Here is a 19584-nt window from a genome sequence, read left to right on the forward strand (position 1 = left end):
CTGTGCCCCCAGCTGCCACCCAACCCCAAAGCATAATAGATCCACCTCCACTTCACAGTTGGCAAGGTGTTCTTCTCAACAAAGGCTTCATCCTTTTTTCTCCAAACATACCTTCTTTGGTGGTGGCCAAAAAGTTTCGTAAATCCAAAGCACATTGTTCCAAACGGCTTCAGGCTTCTCAATGTTTTCTTTTGCATACTTAATTTTGTGCTGAAGTCGTTCTTTCTCTGCCATGTCAGTCTTTGTTGTTTAAAGTACGCTGAATTGTTGTCCCTTAAACAGCTTAACCTGTGATGTGCATTTCTCACCAGGTCTCGAGCCATTCTATATGAAATGCACATCACTGCAAAACAACTGCAAAAAAAGAGTAGCAGGCACAGAAGCTGCCTCGACTATAACTAACATTTATCTTCCATTTTCGAATACTGTTTCTGTAATGTGCCCAAATCTTTGCACCCCACTGTACTTTCATATTAAGAATAGCCTACATTATTTTCAACCAGTTACAGAGAGCTTAACACTGACATTCCCCACACACTTAGGAGAAGCGTGTCTTCACAGGTTCTTATTTACCCAACAGATATCCTTTGTGAGTCTCTCATATCAAGCCTGCAATCTTTCTTTCCCTCCTTCTCCTCTGTCACCATCTCCATCGTATGCTTTTGTTAGTCCGTCATTGTTTATTAAAAATTGTTTAAAATCTATTACCGTTATTTGCTGTTATTGTTGTCGTGAATTATGCGGGAGAGATGATCTGCGCTCATCAGACACTGCTGTCAGATGTGTTGGAACAGCGTGAATTTCATTTAAACTTCAGCAACATGACATATTGCTTCAGGGATGTTTTTATTGTCTTGGGTCAGTGTCTTGTCTTGGCTAACATCATCATGGTTTTATTGCCTCATTTCGAGGGAATAGGACCAGTAGGCATCCTACGGTACTCTACGGTACCATAGTCTGCCAACGAGACAATTCCATTGCAGATTGGCGAGATAGTGTATTCAAAGAACACAAAGGCAACATAGAAACATAAAGGTCAGGTTCTGTGTGTGTGTGAAACAGACAAATCCACCCACTCCAGTTCCCCCTATCAGTTTCTGCAAACTCTTTTTTGTGCTAAAGAGACATTCCTTGAGCCCATTGTAGCAGAGAGAGAGAGAGTGAAGGGGACAATGAAAGATGAGGAACGGGTAAGAGGAACGTGAGAAGGGGGCAGCCAGTGACCACAAACGGGGTCGTTTTTAAGAGTGTTGTCCCTCTGTCTGTGTAAAGAGAGAACAAAGAGAGACAGGGAAAGCAGGAGAGATTAAAAGACAGGCAGAAAACGATGGAGATAGAGAGGGTGAAAGAGTGAAGGGAGAAGGGGGGTGTAAAATGATAATCCAGCTGGTCTTTTCCAAATATTGCATCCCCCAATGGCAAAGACTCTCCAATTCTCTCCAAATCTTTTTTTTTGATCATACTGAACTGTAGCTGTTTTGCCAGCACCACACAGTCAGACTGGATTGTACCTGATGAGCGGTAGGTGTGAAGTGGACACACACACACACACACACACACCTGTGCATACAGACACAAGCACACAGCCGCACATGGTCCATTGTCTGGTGAAAGCTGCATAGCGATGTGCTTTGTAAATGTTTTACGTGTCAATAAAGCACTTTGAATTTGAATCAGATAACCCCTGTCACCCTCTGTCACCCCAGTCTGACCCTGCTGTTCTTCCTTTCTGCTGCGGCCCAGAGGAAAAACCCCACACACAATGAGCAGGGCGAGGAATGACAAGAACAATCAGAAAAAACTGCTTTTCCCATCGTTCAGTTTCACCTTGTCATTTCAGCAACTATCGCCTCTGGTGGAACCACCAAGGCCTGTTCACGTTTTCTTTTTCCATTTCAAGTTCAAATTCAAATGCAAATTAATTTGACTTTAACTACCCTTTGTGCATTGATGTGGACTGTCTGAAGATGATTCCCCTTTCTCTCCCGACTGAGCAAGGGAGAAGGCAAGGAGAAAGAGAGAGATTTGTTCACTTTTTATCAGCCCTTAATTGGACATGAAAACAATCGAAAGCGCGTTCTCAAAGTGCATACTAGCATACTACTTGTACTAAATCTCAGGCTGATTTTCATCTAAATCTAGTATGAATAGTATGCTAAATATGCAACGCAGCCAGTGTTTATTGTTCCTTGTTCTTCCTTAAACTTTTCAACACTTGAAAAAAAGACATGACATTTTTATGGCCTGGGCTATGGAAAATGGTGTTGGGGGGGGGGGGGGGGTGCAGTATTTTGGTGTGATCGTGTGTTACACCTAATCCCTGGAGTACCCTTGTCTGGGTTTGTTCTTTAGTGAGTGTGTGTGTGTGCATATTCAGTGAAAGTGTGTGTTTCTGTGGTACGCACGCATAGGGTACTGTACACTGTGTGAAAAACAACACACAATATGTCATTTCTTAACGCACCTCCATGTGTAGTGAAGGACAAAAGATTCCATTACTTTCAGGTTGGTGTTAAAAGTCTCTCTTTGTAACACATACATTGTATATTCATAATGCAAAAGTAGCAACTCTGACACAAAATGTGTTGGATATTAATATCCTTTTTGAGAATGTATATTTAAATACATACAAGGCAACACAAGAACACTCAATGTCTGTTCTTCTAAAAATCTAAGAATTTTTAAACCTCAAACTGCCAAGATTATTTCCTCTCCTGCGGGAAGTCTCACTTTACAGGGATTAGTCATAAAATAACAGTCCAAGTAATGGGAATTCCCAACCCATGCGTATGACTATGAGATCATTTGAGGGTGAGCATGTCTCAGTGGCTTGGGAGGTGAGTTTTGGCCTGGCGAACAATCATTTTTTACACTTTCCTTCTACAGTCCTTCTCTTGTAATTTTGTGCTTTAATTATGCCATGCCTTAATGAGGCAGACTATTTAGTGAGAGAGAGTAGAAGGCGGGAGAAAGAAAATGGCTGAATATAGTTCAGTACCATGGAACAGCAAGGAAAGGAAAAGGCAGAAAAGGGAAGTAGAAACCTTGGACGACACAGAAAAGGTTGAAAGAAAAGAAAATGCCAAGCATTAAGCAGAAGGAAGAAATTATGGAATAGAAATACAGAAGAGATGTAAAACAAATATACCATATATTATATACAGTATGTCCTGTATATGCTATCATAGCCAAACTTTTGTGTTTCTAATCCTGCTTTATTTGCAACTACTAATACCTTTGTTGTTTGTTTACTTTCGTATTATTTACATATAATTTCATTTTTGTAATATAAAACAGATTAGGAACAGAAATTGAAAGCTGGCAAAGGGAACATTAGAATGGAAAGAAAAGGTCATGAAGGCACAGAGGGAGAGAGTACAAGTACTGTAGGCAAAAGAAAGAGAATTCAGTTATATTGGTTCCCCTTGTGCTTCTTATTTTGATTATACACTTTGCCAGAAAAGTTCAGTGAAAGTGCAGCCCAGCCTCTACCTTCGCCCACCCCCCTTCCCCCCGCTCCCAACCCTCTCTTCACCTCTCTTTCCATTCCCCACTCAAATTTTTTGGACGGTGAATGTACTTAGAGTGACTTGTGACTTACAAAGGCACGTTGTCCTGATATACCGCCCAAGACCAGTTTCCACATCAAACTTACAATAACAGTGCAGCGGTAAAGGGTGGTACAGCTGATTGATTTAAGTATTTACACAAACCGCCATCGAGTCAAATGGAGACAGAAGGATCAAACGAGCAGTTGGCAGGACTTCCCACACAACAGGGTGAGAGAAGGTGTGGAGCTCTTTGAGGTAACAGCAGTGATCACAGAGGCACAGGTCTAAAGGAGTGGCAATGGAGCCGCCAGCTATTCTTTTAATAACTGTTTGGGGATTTCCCCAGAGGTTTGCCATGCCTGCAGAGCTTTGAGAATTACCCTTATACACTCAGTGAGCACTTTTATTATACTTATTTTTTGGACTTATTAAGTCTTCTGTTGTGGCGGCACGGATGGTGCAGTGGGTAGCACTGCCGCCTCCCAGCAAGGAGGTCCTGGGTTCGAATCCCCGTCGGCCGGGGCCTCTCTGTGTGGAGTTTGCATGTTCTCCCTGTGTCTGCGTGGGTTTCCTCCGGGTACTCCGGTTTCCTCCCACAGTCCAAAGACATGCAGGTTAGGCTGATTGGAGAGTCTAAATTGCCCATACGTATGAGTGAGTGAGTGAATGGTGTGTGTGCCCTTCGATGGACTGGCGACCTGTCCAGGGTGTATTCCTGCCTTTCGCCCAATGTATGCTGGGATAGGCTCCAGCCTCCCTGCGACCCTGTTCAGGATAAGCGGGTTAAGATAATGGATGGATGGATGGAAGTCTTCTGTTGCTGTAGCCTATCCACTTAGTGGTCTGATGCGTTGTGTGTTCAGAGATGCTCTTCTGCATACCACTGTGTGGTTATTTGCGTTACTGTCACCTTCCTGTCAGCGTTGACCAGTCTGGCCATTCTTCTCTGAAGTCTCTCAATAACAAGGCGTTTCTGTCAGCAGAACTACCGCTCACTGGATTTTATTTTTTTCACCATTCTTTGCAAACTCTAGAGACTAGTGTTCATGAAAATCCCAGGAGATCAGCAGTTTCTCAGATACTCAAACCACCCTGTCTGCCACCAAAAATCATTCCACAATCAAAGTCACTTAGATTACATTTTTTCCCCATTCGGCTGGTTGATGTGAACAACTGAAGTGCTAGAGTACAGAACCAAATGTGTTGCTGTCCAATAAATGATACTGCTCACTGCATAGGCTAGCCAGGGGATAATCTCAAAGTTAGTCCACAGTTACTGTGGTAGAATCACAACCAGACACTTGCACCCAATAAAATACATTAGCAAGTAGTGGCCTAAACTGAATCAACCTGTTTAATTTAATGTGCAATATATGGAACATAAAGGTCCAGACCAGAGACCTTTGTCAAAATAATTCTGCTTGACCCTCCTATTATGTTTGGGACCAATTTGACTGCATTCAGCATTTCACATCTCTTAAAAACCAGTTAACCTTTTCATCTTGATACTGTATGATTTTTGAAATGTTATATTTTGGTGGGATTAAATAATAAACATGCAATAAACATTATGCTTTGTTTTCAGAAGTCCTGTACCAACTTTGCATGTGTTGTATGAGCTTATTTTGACCCTCTGTATAAAACAACCATTTTTATTCTTATCTCAGATTTCTTTGTGGATGTTTTTGGTGGCACTTTCCCATACAGGTGCCAAACTTTCACTTCCTGTACCTCAGGCTCTAAAATGAGATGTTTCTCACAGATGTTTCATATTTATCCATAAAAGGCTAGTCATTTTGGAGTCAACAAAAGGCAACACAAAATGTTCAAATGTTTATTTTGCTATAATGTTAAGTTTATTTAAACTGTTGTGGTCAATTTGACCACAAACATAAAATCCGTCATAAGTGAAGTGGGGGATTTCTGTGCCAACTGGATGGATTCGGTGTAAATTACGCCATCTAGTGTTTTAAACGCGTTAGTTTCCTCCGTGTGGAACGTATGTTTTCACTAGTGTTTCTACCCAGGCATTTGAGTCTGCTGGACAAGTCCCTTCAAAATGGCGAACCACCTTCGCTTCGTCGCGCGAACAATAATGGTCCAAAATGGAAATGTGGACGCTGCTTACAAACTGCTACACAGGTTCAGTTTGTCTCTTTGTTATTATTATAAGTGTTTTGATAATTAAGATGCATTTATCGTGGTATGACTCAAATTATGTGAAAGAGGTCATTTAGGCGTCGCGTGGTCACAACATTCCAGCTAGTTGGCTTCAGATAGACTCATAAATTAATCTGACTAGCAAATATCGCTAATTACAGCAGCAACAAAGAATGTAATTATTGGGTCGTGGCTAGCACGTTTCTGTATACAGTATGAATATAAATGGCAGCAGATTGTGCTGGCCTATCACTCTGTAGTTGAGCTACGTCTTTCAGGTTAGCCGACAGGGGGAGTAATCTCTTGCATTTTTGTTTTCATTCACGCTTTACTGTTATAGGCATATGTTACTCAATTGTATGTTGAAAATTGTGTAATTACTGAAATGGCATAGATAAGAGCGGAATGTCCTATCGCTTTCAAATAATTATTATTGTTGTTTATTATTATTATTATTATTATTATTATTATTATTATTATTATGTTATGTATAACAATTTCTGTTTTGTTTAATAACAAATCTTCAACTATAACCGATCGCGAACAGCGGATCGATATTCAATACGCTTTGATGCCCTCCTTCTAACGTTGTAAAAACTACGCAGTTGTGTTTATTGGCAGACGCATGAAAATCGATTTATAGGATATTCACGACATTACAAATTTAACTAAACGTTCTTATTGCTATTGAGGTAATTTCGGTTATATTGGTGTGTGGGTATGACTCATGACTCATTTTGGTTATTTTGCTTCGCTGTTTTGATGCCAGTCCCAACATCCGAGCACACAGCCTAGCTGTAAATTCATATGAGCGGATGCGACGTTATACAACTTTCTGGCACAATAACAAAGCCCATTGGTCGGAGACGTTTAGGGGCGGGGTGAATATATTTCCTGCTTCCCCATTGGTTCGTACGCACGGATACTTGGTTTGTGTGGTTTTTCCAGTTAATTCCGGGCGCGTCAACATCGTGAACATGTGCTTGCGACCCCCGTCGTCTCTGGCGCAGACTGTTGTAGATTTGAGCGGAACAGAACATCGTGCCCCCGCGACCTTAGTGACACGTTTTTGGCCGCCTAACCCACCGGCAATAACAAACAAATTCGCACTGTATGCAAAAGCTTGTCTTTTGTGTCCTGCTCATCACAGTGCTGCGCTGAGGCTCTAATGTTTTTTATGTAACATAATTTTACTTCCAAGTCATTATGACTAGAACGGTCTCTGTCTATTCATAATTATGCCATTTTGTAACTTCTGGAAAGTAAACATTTTTATTTGTCTGCCAACTTCCTTCATTTCCAGCCGGAATGTTTTTTTTCTGCTGATTTGTGTAAATTGCGTTGCGTTGAGAGAACGGTCAACGTGTCCTACCCTACCCAACCTTCCCCTGCGCGCCTTACTGCTGCCAGCCCTCCGCCTTGGGCACCGATTTGGAGGACTGTCGGAATGGTGTCCGTTTACTTGTCACCAGTTGTGCCCCTGGCATGTGTGTAATGTAATGTAATGTTATATCTCTCCACCCCAAATGCCCCCCTCCCCCTCCTGGCTCTTCAGGGTGTTGGTGGTGGAAGGGGTGATAGAAACGGTGCGTCGCAAGCGTTACTACGAGAAGCCGTGTCGCCGCCGGCAACGGGAGAACTACGAGGCGTGCCGACGGATCTACCACTCGGAGATGGCCAGGAAGATCTCCTTCCTCTCGCGGACCCACAGACCAGACCCCTGGTCTGGCTGCTAGACGAAGGAGAGGGCCTGGGGGCTGGGGTGGGATGGGTACGGTATGTGGGTTCTGTGCCAGGCTTGTGTATCACCATACCTGTACAGTAAGAGAAAGACTTTCAAAATGTAGTAAGCCTTTAGCTGGTCATCCATCACCCCATTTTCAAGTTGGACATTTAAAAGTCGACAGTCTGGTCCTGGACAGCCGCTGGTTTTTGTTGTGACTCAGCACTTTGATCAATTAAAGCAGTTAATTACACAGTTACCTCACCTGGTTTCTTGGGTCTGAATAGGTTTCTGATATTAAGGCGAAAAACAAAAATCAGCTCCTGGTCTACGCCAATGAGACCTTGGCAGAACCTGGGCAGCTTTTCTAAAGGACGGTCTCCTGATGCAGTATGTTCATATGTTCATGTTCGTCCTCCAACATTCTCTGCACCTGCGGACACTGTTCATCAGCGATGAGGCCGAGCTGTCCTTGCCTGTGTCATCTCTGTGTTTGGGTGTTACTTTGATGAAGGAAGCAAAGGGGTTCCAACCCCCATCCCTACAACCCTCCTGTACTGTCCAACGCAATATTCCGTCTCACTGCAGGAGATGATGAGATTCCACTGTGGCTGATGAATAAATGGTTTTGAAATTACTGCAGTACTTGTTTTTTTTGTTTTTTGCTTTTTGTTTGGAGAGCGTAACTGCTCATTTATTTTTACGACGAACAAAGCACTGCATTTCCCTTGAGTTTATATTGCCCGTATTTTAGTGTTTGAAGTGTCAATTGTGAGACTGGGTTAAAACCATGACTTTAAGCCCCCTGTTCTATAATTGGTCAGTCAGATTCTAGTATATTATTGTGAGGATGAAATATTTCTAGATTTAGTTCCTATGGAATGTACCCATGATCTCAGTTACTCTTATCCAACAAGCCTTGCTTTATGATGATGTCACTATTGAAGGTCATCAAAACGTAATAATATGCTGCACAAAAGTATATAATTATGTGTGGATAAAATAAAATTGCCCCCGGCATCACCTTTTGTTGTGTATGAGAGATGATGTTTGTCCCTGCTGCTCAGATACTGTTCGAGAAATATTGACCATTCTTTTTTGAACAAAGTCACTCATAAGCTTCAAATCTGGCAAGTTGAGCATTACATTACATTACATTACATTACATGGCATTTAGCAGACGCTCTTATCCAGAGCAAGTAGGCAACATGAGTTGCAGTAAATTTGTATTAAGCCTCGGGGTTAATGACTCAACTGGGGGTGGAGCTTGAGAGGACAGAGATGAGGTCGCACGCTGTTGTTCCCACCCCCGAAACGTGTTTCTCCGTGTGTCTATGTTATGGTGGAAATGGAGAGGCGGGCACTTTTGCGGTCTTCAAGTATGAAGCATACATTTAAGTGCAATGATAGGCCGATGGAAAACATGTCCGAGAAGTGATGCACATAGGCCCCCCCCTCCCCCCAAGTGGTTATGTAGAGTTATCTGATTTATTACAGAGTTGTCCTGGATATTACAGGAAATGATCACACTACGATTTGCATTTATTCTGTAAATGAATTATGTTGATTCTTATTTAAGCAGACAGATGTATAATTGTTACATGCTTTGTACAGAACACATTCGTAGGCTGTTATATACCGATGGAATATACTATATCCAATTGTAGCTTGCAGACTATCAATGTGTCTTGTATCGGGGCGTAGAAGCCTGTACGAGTATGCCAATAAACTGGATCCGTATCCTTCTCTGCGGTTACGAGGTGTTCCAATGTACTGTACACAGTGATCCTGAGTTGTATCCAGCCTTCCACACGACTGCCACGTGCAGAGGGGGGCCTTTGCGGAACTGGGCCCCTGGCCAATAGGCGAGGACGGACTCGTCAAATGGCTGGTAGCGCACCAATACCAGAAGAGTCTGTCAAACAGCTAACCAATCACTGTCCTCGAGTGAAAGCACACTGTTCGGCACGTGCGTTCCGCACGTTGACACTACCGTGGACGTGTGTTCCGCACGTTGACACTACCGAGAACGAAAACACAGAGGAGAAAGAAACCGAGTAGACTCGTGAAATTACTAGATACTGGGCAGCAGCGTCGGACTACGGGCTGTGCTTTTGACGCGTATTTTCCTGTTGTTTTATTTATTTCAGTGATTAAGAAGTGAAGCGTTAACGTGTTTATCAAGACCAAATATTTATTGCTGCTGTTGTTGCTGCATTACTGTCGTTTAATATATCTACAGAAGGTAAGCGAGTGTGTTTTCTGTTACATTGTTTTACATTCTTTTCACAATGCAGCTATAATCAGATTTAAAGTCTCGCATTTTTCATGGCACTGTTAGGCTACTGAATATACTGTAAGTCGCCTGTGTGTTTTGGTTCGTTTTGTGTCTATGAGCGATTGTAGCGTAACGTAAACTCATCGTGTTCCGGACAGAACACGGGTAAGCGGCGGCTTCCACCAGATGTGAACGTTCAATGGTAGTTTTGTACCATTGTTTTGTGTGTGTGTGTGTAAAGTATAATTCCTTATAATTCCGTTTTCATAAAAACTTGGAACGAGTCACATCCATTTCAGCATACAGGGACATGATAATTGTGCTCCACTGTGACATTGTGGTGGGGAAGGTGTTGCGCTACGAACCGGTTAGGCTTATACGGCGGTGTTCAGCCGGTGGGGACCCACCTCCAGCTTATTCTCACATAGTTTTAACACTTTAAATACTGAAAATATAACCATAATGCCATGGCCTATACATAATATAATAATGTAGGCTACATATGAGAGTTTGTAAAACGTTACGCATAAATTAATAATGAATTATGAATTAATAATGAATTTACTAAGACCTTTCAGTACGTGCAACCTCTTTTGGCACACGCAAAACCAATAACGTGACAAATTATCGGTGCAAAACAAATCCCATTACAATAACATCCATTGTTATTGTTTTTGCGTGTGCAAAAAGGTTTACTAAGACATGGCCCTAAATCAGGCCCTTGATACTAACAACAACTATTTAAAAGAGTCTGTAGATTTATTGAAAACCCATACAGCTGCTGTATCTGTTTTTACAGTTTCTCTGTTGTTGCTTGGTTCGCTGTTCGCTGTCTGGAGCGCGGCTATTTGTGGCGCGGTCCTGATTCGTAGCTTCTTATCTCTGTCAGCAGCGATGCAGTCCTTTAGCAGCGCTTCGTCCTGGCAGTCCCTCGATTCGCTGTCATCCAGCCACAGCTTCCTGTTCAGCGAGACCGAGGACGAGACCGACGTCTTCCTGTCTGAGGGCGAGGGAGACGGCTGTGGGGGCGTCGGGCTGGACAGCGCGAAGGGACGTCTGGCCCCTGGGGTGTTCGGCGGCCTAGCGGGGAGTCCGCTGAAGAGGGACCTAGCGGGACGGCGCCCCGGCACCCCCAGGGTGATACTGGTGTCCCCGCGCGGGGGTGTGAAGCCTGGGGGGCAGGGACAGACGGAGGGGGACTTTGCCTTCGCTCAGAAGGTGAGTGCCAGGGCTGTCACGCAATGTTCATTTTCTTTGTGCGTCTGAGTGTTGATGATGTTGACTTACACCAACATTACTGTGAGTTGGTTTTTTGACGCAGTTAAGTATTAATATTTCTCCTTATGTCTTCCCCCACTCTCCTCCTCCTCCTCCTCCTCATCCTCTTCCTCCACCTCCTCCCTTTCCCTGGTATCCCAGTGTGCTGAGCTCCAGGGATTTGTTAGGCCGCTGCGGGAGCTTCTGAACGGCCTTAAAAGGGGGAAATATGACAGAGGTACGCAGTATTACGACACCTGAAATAATCAGGCTTTGTGCTTGTGTGTGTGTGTGCGCGTGTTTCTGTGTTTCAGCGAGCGTAGGCGTGCGTGTGATACGCATGCACGTTCCAGGTTTGCGCACGTGATGTGTCAAAAGTAAATGATGTCATATTTCGCCAAGGCTATTAAACTGACAGGGAGATCCTACCCACAGTTTTGATTGCATTCATTCACGCCGACTAAGCGAAGGCTACTGCGCACACTTGACTGGCAGTCTTTAAATCTGCCCTTTCATCTGAAGCCGTGCGCTATGTTTTCCCCTAGCTATCACTAAGTCGTGTTCTTTTCTGTAAGCCTGGCAAAGTTGAGCAGAAGCAGGCGGCACCGTTTGTGCCAGGCACGGGAACATACGGACAGGTGTGCCCTGTGGGACAGAGGACTGGAGTGCTCCTTGTTCTGCAGCTAACTGGCTCAGTCTGCTGTCTCACAGTCTCTGCCTGAGTGCGTGCGCTGGCCCAGTTCCAGCAGACCGCAGCTTCACTGTTCTTCCTCTTCAAAAAGAACATTTTTTAGGCTGAGAGTCTCAAGGTGGCTGCCCTGCCCTTGATTTTGAGATATGCAACAAGGCGGTGGATTTGGTATCCAGCCATTTATTGTATGTTACATTACAGTACATTAAATGCATATATCCACAATGATTTACACAGCTTAGTGCATGTATATATATATATGTCCATATATATACTGAGGCAATTCAGGTTATGTATCTTGTTCAGGGATATAACAGCAGTGTCCTAGCTGGGAATTGAACACACAACCTTTAGGCTACAAGCCCTGACTCCTAACCATTATGCCACACTGCTGCCCTGTATGAATTTGCTAAAGAGCCTTGTATTTGATTTACAGGTCTCAGCAGTTTCCAGCAGAGCGTTGCCATGGACAGAATCCAGAGGATTGTGGGAGTTCTGCAGAACCCCAGCATGGGGTAAGAGAACCCGCTGCCCTTACTGCCCTAGCCTACATTTACTGTACAGCACCACGTATTGAGTCCCCGTGCATGTCTTCTGCACAATAGTAAGAGGCATGTTTACGCTTATACAAGGTACAAGCCGCCAGGTAAAGTATCACAAAGAAGTCTTTGTGACTAACAGCTGGGCGTGTGCTGCTCCACGTGACTTAATCCCTCACCTTACCTTGTGCCTGTTAAATAGTACATTATGTAATGTGTCTCTCTCTCTCCCTCTCTCTCTCTCTCTCTCTCCCTCCCTCCCTAACGCCGTGCAGGGAGAGGCACCTCCACACCCTTCTGCAAGTGGAGATGATGCTGAAACTCTGGTTCCCACAGGTGTCCCCCGCCCCCACTCCCCCCGCCTCGCTGCCCATCCTGACGGAGAATGTCCCGCGCAGCGGCGCTTCACGGTGGCGCAGGGACCAGCTGAACATCCCAATGAAGGTGAGCCACTGGGGGCCAGTTTCCTATAACGCAGCCATTCTGAGCACTTGAGTGCGCATGCAAGGCTGATGGAGCCATAATGGCGGTAAATCAAATATATTAGCAGTTGCAACACAATATATGGGCATATTTACAAATTATTACCACTTTAAAAATATATAGTTAATAAAGAAATCCACAAATTTGCAACAGCTGCCAGGATATGATACATCTCTTCTTTTTTGTCTCATGTAGAAAATATGCGCCTTTTTAAGTTACTCTGACAAGATGCTTCTTGAAATTTTCTCATCCCATTGGCATGAAATGAATAAAACTGTCTCACCTCATTGGCAATATTTGTGTGTTTGTTTTTCAAAAAAGTAACGGATGTAAGATTTTAAGTCTAAATATAGGACTAAAATACGAGCTGAGACTGACTCTCTCTCCCTCTTTTCTTCCTGCAGAAGCGGAGGCTCAGCTGGACGGCTCTGGACAGCACAGCTCAGCCGCCCCCCCCCTGCAAGCGGCTCCAGCAGGAGAGGCCGGAGGCCACAGAGAGAGGACCCGCAGGGCCGGAGGAGCGAGGGAGGCACTGTGAAAAGGAGGCCCTGGGAGATCATTTGAGCTCCAAGTTGACACCTGTCCCACTCCCCTCTGAAGACACCGCTGGGGGCAGAGCCGAAAACAGCTCCCCCTCTGTCGCCCCTGCGGGAAGCCCCGCCACACAGGAGGCCTACGTCTCGTCCACCACCCCGCTCTCCCCGACGCTCGACGCCGCCCCTCCGAAACCCCAGCCGACGCGGTGCCAGAGCGAGCCCGTCGCCGCGGAGACGGAGGGCGGGCGGGGCTGGCCGTCGGAGACGTCTCAGAGGCGGAGCCTTTCTCCTCCGCGTCTGACGAAGAACGTTAAAACTCCGGAGCAGTGACGCGTAGCTCAGCCCTCACCACGCACAGAACGACTGACCGCACGCAAGCTCCCTTTCCTCGGCTGGCTGTGTGTGCGCACACCGCACCGGATCTCTCCGGACTTCTTTTTTACCCATATTTTTCATATTTTCTCCCCTGTATTTCTGCCTTTTTGTGGGATGTTTTTTTTTTGTACTCCATAGGTTCAAGGACCACAAATGAAGCATATATATAATTTATTAACAAACAGTATTTTGAACTGTGATTCTCAGCTTTTGCGAAACAAAAACTGAAAGAATGGTATTTATTCAACATATTTTTTTTTTGTAAACATTTTTTAATCTCCGAGCATTTTCATCCGATGTGGAATGACTGGTCATATTCATATTCATAATTCATATGGGAGTCTCTTGGTTCCAGTTTTACTCCATCAGTGTGATGGCCTGGTGCTGCTTCTTTTCTGCAGTCCGTTAGCTAGCGCTGCGCAGTCACGGTACTGCACGCGCAGTCAGGCTGCAATGCTCCGATTGGGCAGAGGGGGCGCCCCTGTGCCGCAAGCGTCGTGGGCAGCAGACTGAAGACCGAGCCCCGGAGTGGAAGGGAAGCGCGAATGACCTGAGCCTCGAGCTACGGACGAGACGCAGGATGAAGCAGAACCACCGGCCCGTTTTACGCCGAAGCTGTGCGCTCCGGCCTCCGCGCTTCGAGAGTTCGAGGTTCTTTCGTTTCCTCCCTGAAGCCTGGGGGGCGGTGAACTAGAAAACTTAACACAGACAGATTAGCAAACGAGCTAATTAACATAGCTCAGTAACATTCGATTTTACAAAGGTACATTAAACTGCCTGCGAAGAGTTCTATTCACGTGGCCTGTGGTTGGCTGTGCACCTGCTGCCTTCCAGGCATCACTGAGGGAAGGAAAGTACCATGGGCACTTCTAGAAATGTCAGCCAGTGCCCCCCCCCCCCCCCCTTCACTGTTTCCTGAAATTTCCCTGGGGGAGACACCAGACAAGCAGAAAAAAACAGACAAGCCAAAGGTTGTTGATGGAGCCCATGAGCGGCAAGCTCAGCCTTGGGCGACTGTAATGCCAGGAAAACTACGAACCGAACCGATGTTTTCCATTTGTTTTTACCCGCTTATGGATTGGACCTTTGCAATGATCTGTTACTTGAATTTATTTTATTTATTTGGTGACTGGAGACTTTTACAGTTGGCTCTCTAACCACTTTGATGTATGGGGAAAGAGTGCAACTATAAGTGCTTGCACAAGGTGGTGAGAAATAACAGGATTACCCTGCTGTAAAATCCAGTATGCCGGCTTGACCAGCTTGAATATTGAGCTGGTCATTGTCATAAGCTGGGTATGAGCTGGTCAACCAGCATGGCCAAGCTGGTCATAAAGCTGGACTAGCTGGGTATGAGCTGATCAACCAGCTACCAGGTGTTTCAAAACATAGCTTGAGCTGCTCAAACCATGTTAAGCTGAGAGCTGGTCTGACTTGGTGTTGACCAAGTCAACTGTTTCAAAACCTAGCTTGAGCTGTTTTTTCCAGCAGGGTAATTAGGAGCATTGATCTGGGTTGGGTTCAAATAAATTTTAATTCAATTCATGATTTTAAAAATGTTCTTTGGGCAGTTTAAATTTTCTGAATTGAATTTCAATTAATTTCTCGAATCGACTGAATTGAAAGGGAATTGACATGAACCGTGTTCTTGGAATCCCTGTGCCTTGAATCAAATGAGAAATATACAAAGATGATCTACTTGTATGGTTTGGCTTGTTTACTTGTTTTTCAGAAGACTAAACCGTAGCTTGTTTGGGACTGCAGAACATTTTTGGAGTAAAAACGCTTGTGCTATTATTTTGTATCTGTTCTGCGGTCTCTTGCTGTACACTAGACTGTTCACACATCTCAGACAGAGACTGTCTACAGATAGTGCCAAAACAGATTGTGGACTCCTGCAACTTCACAAGTCATAAACTTCTGCCGACTCATGGGCTTTGTTGTATATGACATGATTCCAAGCCGTCATGGTGTGCAAAACTCTTTTTTTTAACATGAAGGTCATTATCTCCAGAGAACGTTTAAATAACTGTAAAAAATAAAAGAAGGGAATATTTCAGATAATATGTGAAGCAGGTGAAAATATAAATGACATTTTTTGGCCTTTCAGGAGCTCAGTCTGCAGAGCTGGTTGGTCAGAGTTCAGCCTGCTCCCTTTATGCCAGTTTGAGTCTGCCCAATGTTACTATCGCCTGAACTATGCAGTAGAAAGGGCTTTCTCGCACTGCGGTTCGCCATTGAGATATGTGAGAATGAGAGAACTTCCACTGACTGCTTCCATGGGTAACAGTTAAGCAGCTTAATTCATGGAGGCGGCCATGTTTGACTTTGGGGCACACTGGCTACCTAAACATGATGGAATGCATAAGAAATGAAAAGGAAAAAGAAAAAGCTCAGAAAAAGAAATAGATTCCTGGAGAGTAATTTGTTCAGTGTGAAGAAATTTTATAATTTAATATCTCTTGTCCAGAATGGTATACTTTTGCCAGGGTGCATTCATGGTTTTAACTTAAATATGAAAATTAGCTTAATATTCATATTGAAGGCTTAATAAACTGCAATACCTCTGGTAACCACTGGAGTTTGCAAGCTTCTGGGGGAATGTCACTCTCTGGCTCTATGCTCCCGGGTCCCCTGGTCCCCCGCCCACTAGCTGTTCCTCAGGCAACTGAGAGGTGCTCCTCTCCTCTGATTGGTCCCAGCTGTCTAGTAGTAGTGTGGAGAACAGCCATTGGCTTGTGAGTCGTTAGCAGTGCTCCCCGTGGAGATGCAGGTGACACAACAGTGATATAAACACGTAGGATTGGGGGGGGGATGCTAGAACTTAGTGACATCATTGCCCAGTTTCAAATGTTAATCATGAGTTGGAATTTGATTTTGAAACAGACTATCAGGACAGCCTGTAGTATTAAATGTAGTATTGATATATTAACATATAAATTATGACACATATATTAATTAGATGTATTATCACAAGCTTTGAGCAGCATTTTTCTAAACATCTTCATTCTTCTGATACAAATGTACTTGTGAAAAATCTGAAAGGATAGACTCCAGCTGATATCTGTGATACGTAAACGTTTGTATTGGTGATATGAGGGTAACCTTAACTAGAGCAGGGAAGTCAAGGCAACGATGATGAACAATAAATTAATGTCTGAAAAATGTAATCGATAGACCGCCCTAGTTAACGAATGTACAAATACGTACCAAGCTGTGAATATGGAAAGTGCACTAAAGATGCAGAACCACTTGAGTGGTGTGTTAGGATGTTTTTTATGTGTATATTATTTTATTATATATAATTTTTTATGGACACTACATGACTGCACAGGTCACTTGCTTTTATTCTTTTTTTGTATCTGTTATGGATTGTGCCTGGAAAAAGACCAGGTTTGTGGGTTGCAATTTGCTGCCTTTTTCATGATGTATATCTCACTACAGATGTCTCAGTTCTCTCTCCTTCCCTCTTCATCTTTTCCACACCGTTCTTCCGAGGCCAAAATTGGCCGTTGGTTGAAAGAAAACCACGAAAGCCAGCAGACACTGTGGTGATTTGATACTGGAGATGTACAACCATGGAATAAAAGTGATTTAATAAACGAGATGTTTTGGAGAATGTTTTTGCTCAGTATTTTATGATGCACCTTCATACACCAAAGCTACTGGTAATGTGTTATGAGGTGGGAAATACCCACACAGACTGAAACTCTCTGGGTGACCCTAATGCCAGTGATGCATGGCCTTGATTACATTCTGGGACTTGTTGCTGTACAAAGGAGTTTGGCCTTCCAGTTGGGGTGCCACCAGCGATTTTGGGCCCCATGAAAACCTCTCACATTGGGCCGCACCACTAGGGCTGTAGCACAAAATTTGGGGACCTGGTTCTGTGGGCCCTGTTCCTCTTTTTAGTCCAAGGCCCCTGCACAATTACAGAACAATTATTTCAGGGCACCTGTTAGTTTGGGGCTTTGGAATTATCCTTACCCCCGACTCCTTGCAGTGTCCCTGCTTTAGCTGGGTAAACCACTTGTGAGGTCCCGATTGGAGAGGACAGATTGAGTGAGGAATTAGACATGTAAATGTGCAGTCAGCAGGGTGGCAGGACTGGGACTGGGGAACCCCAATAGACAGTCTACCACCTGGGCGCATTAGACACAGGCACTGCCATCACACAATCCTGACCAGCTGACCGCTTCGCCTAACAGACTGACCTACGTGCTTCGTAGACAACAACGTTGCGGGCTACAGATGGCCTGTCTGGACCACAGAAGGCAGAGAGAGAGAGGCGAGCGGGGGGTGGTTGCATTCTGACTCCCCCCTCCACAACACCCCCACTTATCTCTATTTAGCCATGTTTAGCTCAGCAGTGTGAACTCATATTGGGGACAGCCTATAAGTTACATGACTGGGACCTGGGAAGTTAGTGGTTCAAGTCCCAGTGTAGCTACAATTAGATCCGCACAGCTGTTGGACCCTTGAGCAAGGCCCCACATTGCTCCAGGGGGATTGCCCCCTGTTTAGTCTTATTAACTGTAAGTTGCTCTGGTTAAAAGTGTCAGCAAAATAAACTATTATATTATTACTCAAACACTGATCACACGACAGATATCTGCTGTTGAATAACACGGCCCACTCCCACACATGTGTGTAGGCTCTAATTTTATTGGAGGAGAGAACAATAGAAGATGAGAAGGGAAGATAATGGTGAACTAGACTTATTCCTTTTTCTTACAAGGGTTTCAGCATCATGGAAAATTGCTACAGCAGATATAGCCTGAGAGAAGGGCCTCTTACAATACACAGTGCTGTATTGTGTAACACAGCGTCACACAGTTGGAACATTTACACTACTCAGGGGTAAACTATATACTCAGTGGGCACTTTATTAGTATTTATTCAACTTCTTTTTTAAACTTATTAAGTCTTCTCCTGCTGTAGCCTATCAACTTAGAGGTTTGTGTTACTGTCACCTTCCTGTCAGCTTTGACCAGTCTGGCCATTCTCCTCAGACCTCTCTCATTAAAAAGCCCACAGAACTGGTGGGCGTGAAAATCTCAGGAGATCAGCAGTTTCTGAGATACTCAAACCACCGTGCCTGGCACCAACAATCATTCCACGGTCAAAGTTACTTAGATCATATTTTTTCCCCAATTCTGATGGTTGATGTAAACATTAACTGAAGCTCCTGACCTGTATCTGCATGTTTGTATGCGTTGCACTGCTACCACCAAATTGTCTACCACCGATTTATTCACATTGGGTTCATAGGATTGTTGTAAATAATTTGTCATTGTAATGTGGGTACTAGCTAGAAAAATCGTCCGGTTATTTTTCATACACCTAAATGTTGGCTGTTCCAGCTCAAGCTATGCTTTGAAACAGCTGGTAGCTGGTCATTTAAAGCCGGCCATAGCTGGCTTTTACACCAGGGGTGTGAATCCACACAAACAAAAGCATGCGCGTGACTGAATGCAAAGCGGAGGGCTGGTCCCCTGGTGAACAGGGAGAACAGCATAGTCTAGCGCTCTTACGTAACACCAGTGAACGTGCAGTTACAGGGCGTGGAGGTGTGGAATGAGGGAATCGCCTGCAGCCATTAAACATGGGCAGATTAGCGGCCTGCTGTAAGGCAGGCCGTGTCTAAAGATTCAGACGCACAAAGGAGGGATTCAGCAGACTGCACAGAGGAGCTAACGTGCCATTGCTAAGGTGCGGCAAGACGCTGTTTTGTATTAGGTAATACTGCAATGCAATGCCAGCAACGGGGCAGCTACTAAACATGATAATATTGTTAAAGGTGAGATGACCTAGGAAAAGAGTGAGGGCAGACTGGTTTGCTTCAGGCAGTGCAATGTACTCTCTCTACAATGAATTTTCAGATAACCCACTTTGATGAGAGGGAGAGAGAGAGAGAAAGAGAGCACAGACAGCTTTTCAGGACTGTGAACAAATCACATTCTCTCCCACGCACCCTCAGAATCTTTTATA

The 19584-nt window shown here is 44.4% G+C and overlaps 2 protein-coding genes across 3 annotated transcripts; both read left to right on the forward strand.

Annotated features, from left to right (window-relative positions):
• The first annotated feature begins 5560 nt into the window (after positions 1-5560).
• On the forward strand, positions 5561-8071 carry mrps21 (mitochondrial ribosomal protein S21). The gene is made up of 2 exons (XM_061253904.1): positions 5561-5693; positions 7267-8071. The coding sequence occupies exons 1-2, from the start codon at positions 5611-5613 to the stop codon at positions 7445-7447; spliced, it is 264 nt and encodes an 87-aa protein (XP_061109888.1). The 5' UTR covers positions 5561-5610; the 3' UTR covers positions 7448-8071.
• Positions 8072-9438: 1367 nt separating this feature from the next.
• Positions 9439-17195, forward strand: ciarta (circadian associated repressor of transcription a). Of its 2 annotated transcripts, none has more exons than XM_061253880.1 (6): positions 9439-9679; positions 10602-10930; positions 11132-11207; positions 12097-12175; positions 12475-12643; positions 13087-17195. In XM_061253880.1, exons 2-6 carry the CDS (start codon positions 10607-10609, stop codon positions 13546-13548), a joined length of 1110 nt encoding a protein of 369 aa, XP_061109864.1. In that variant the 5' UTR covers positions 9439-9679; positions 10602-10606; the 3' UTR covers positions 13549-17195. The 2 variants fall into 2 exon arrangements, with proteins under 2 accessions (XP_061109864.1, XP_061109865.1); XM_061253881.1 differs by having other exon boundaries at positions 10605-10930.
• Positions 17196-19584: the final 2389 nt, after the last annotated feature.

Source organism: Conger conger, chromosome 9 (genome assembly GCF_963514075.1).
Source record: "Conger conger chromosome 9, fConCon1.1, whole genome shotgun sequence".
NCBI lineage: Eukaryota > Metazoa > Chordata > Actinopteri > Anguilliformes > Congridae > Conger > Conger conger.

What these genes read in the sequence shown, in the direction of transcription:
- mrps21 (XM_061253904.1), top strand. Translation starts at nt 5,611, where the DNA reads ATGGCGAACCACCTTCGCTTCGTCGCGCGAACAATAATGGTCCAAAAT. An exon ending in GCTTACAAACTGCTACACAG is followed by an intron (nt 5,694 to 7,266) that starts GTTCAGTTTGTC and finishes CTGGCTCTTCAG; the next exon opens with GGTGTTGGTGGTGGAAGGGG.
- ciarta (XM_061253880.1), top strand. Translation starts at nt 10,607, where the DNA reads ATGCAGTCCTTTAGCAGCGCTTCGTCCTGGCAGTCCCTCGATTCGCTG. An exon ending in ACTTTGCCTTCGCTCAGAAG is followed by an intron (nt 10,931 to 11,131) that starts GTGAGTGCCAGG and finishes CTGGTATCCCAG; the next exon opens with TGTGCTGAGCTCCAGGGATT. An exon ending in AGCTGAACATCCCAATGAAG is followed by an intron (nt 12,644 to 13,086) that starts GTGAGCCACTGG and finishes TTCTTCCTGCAG; the next exon opens with AAGCGGAGGCTCAGCTGGAC.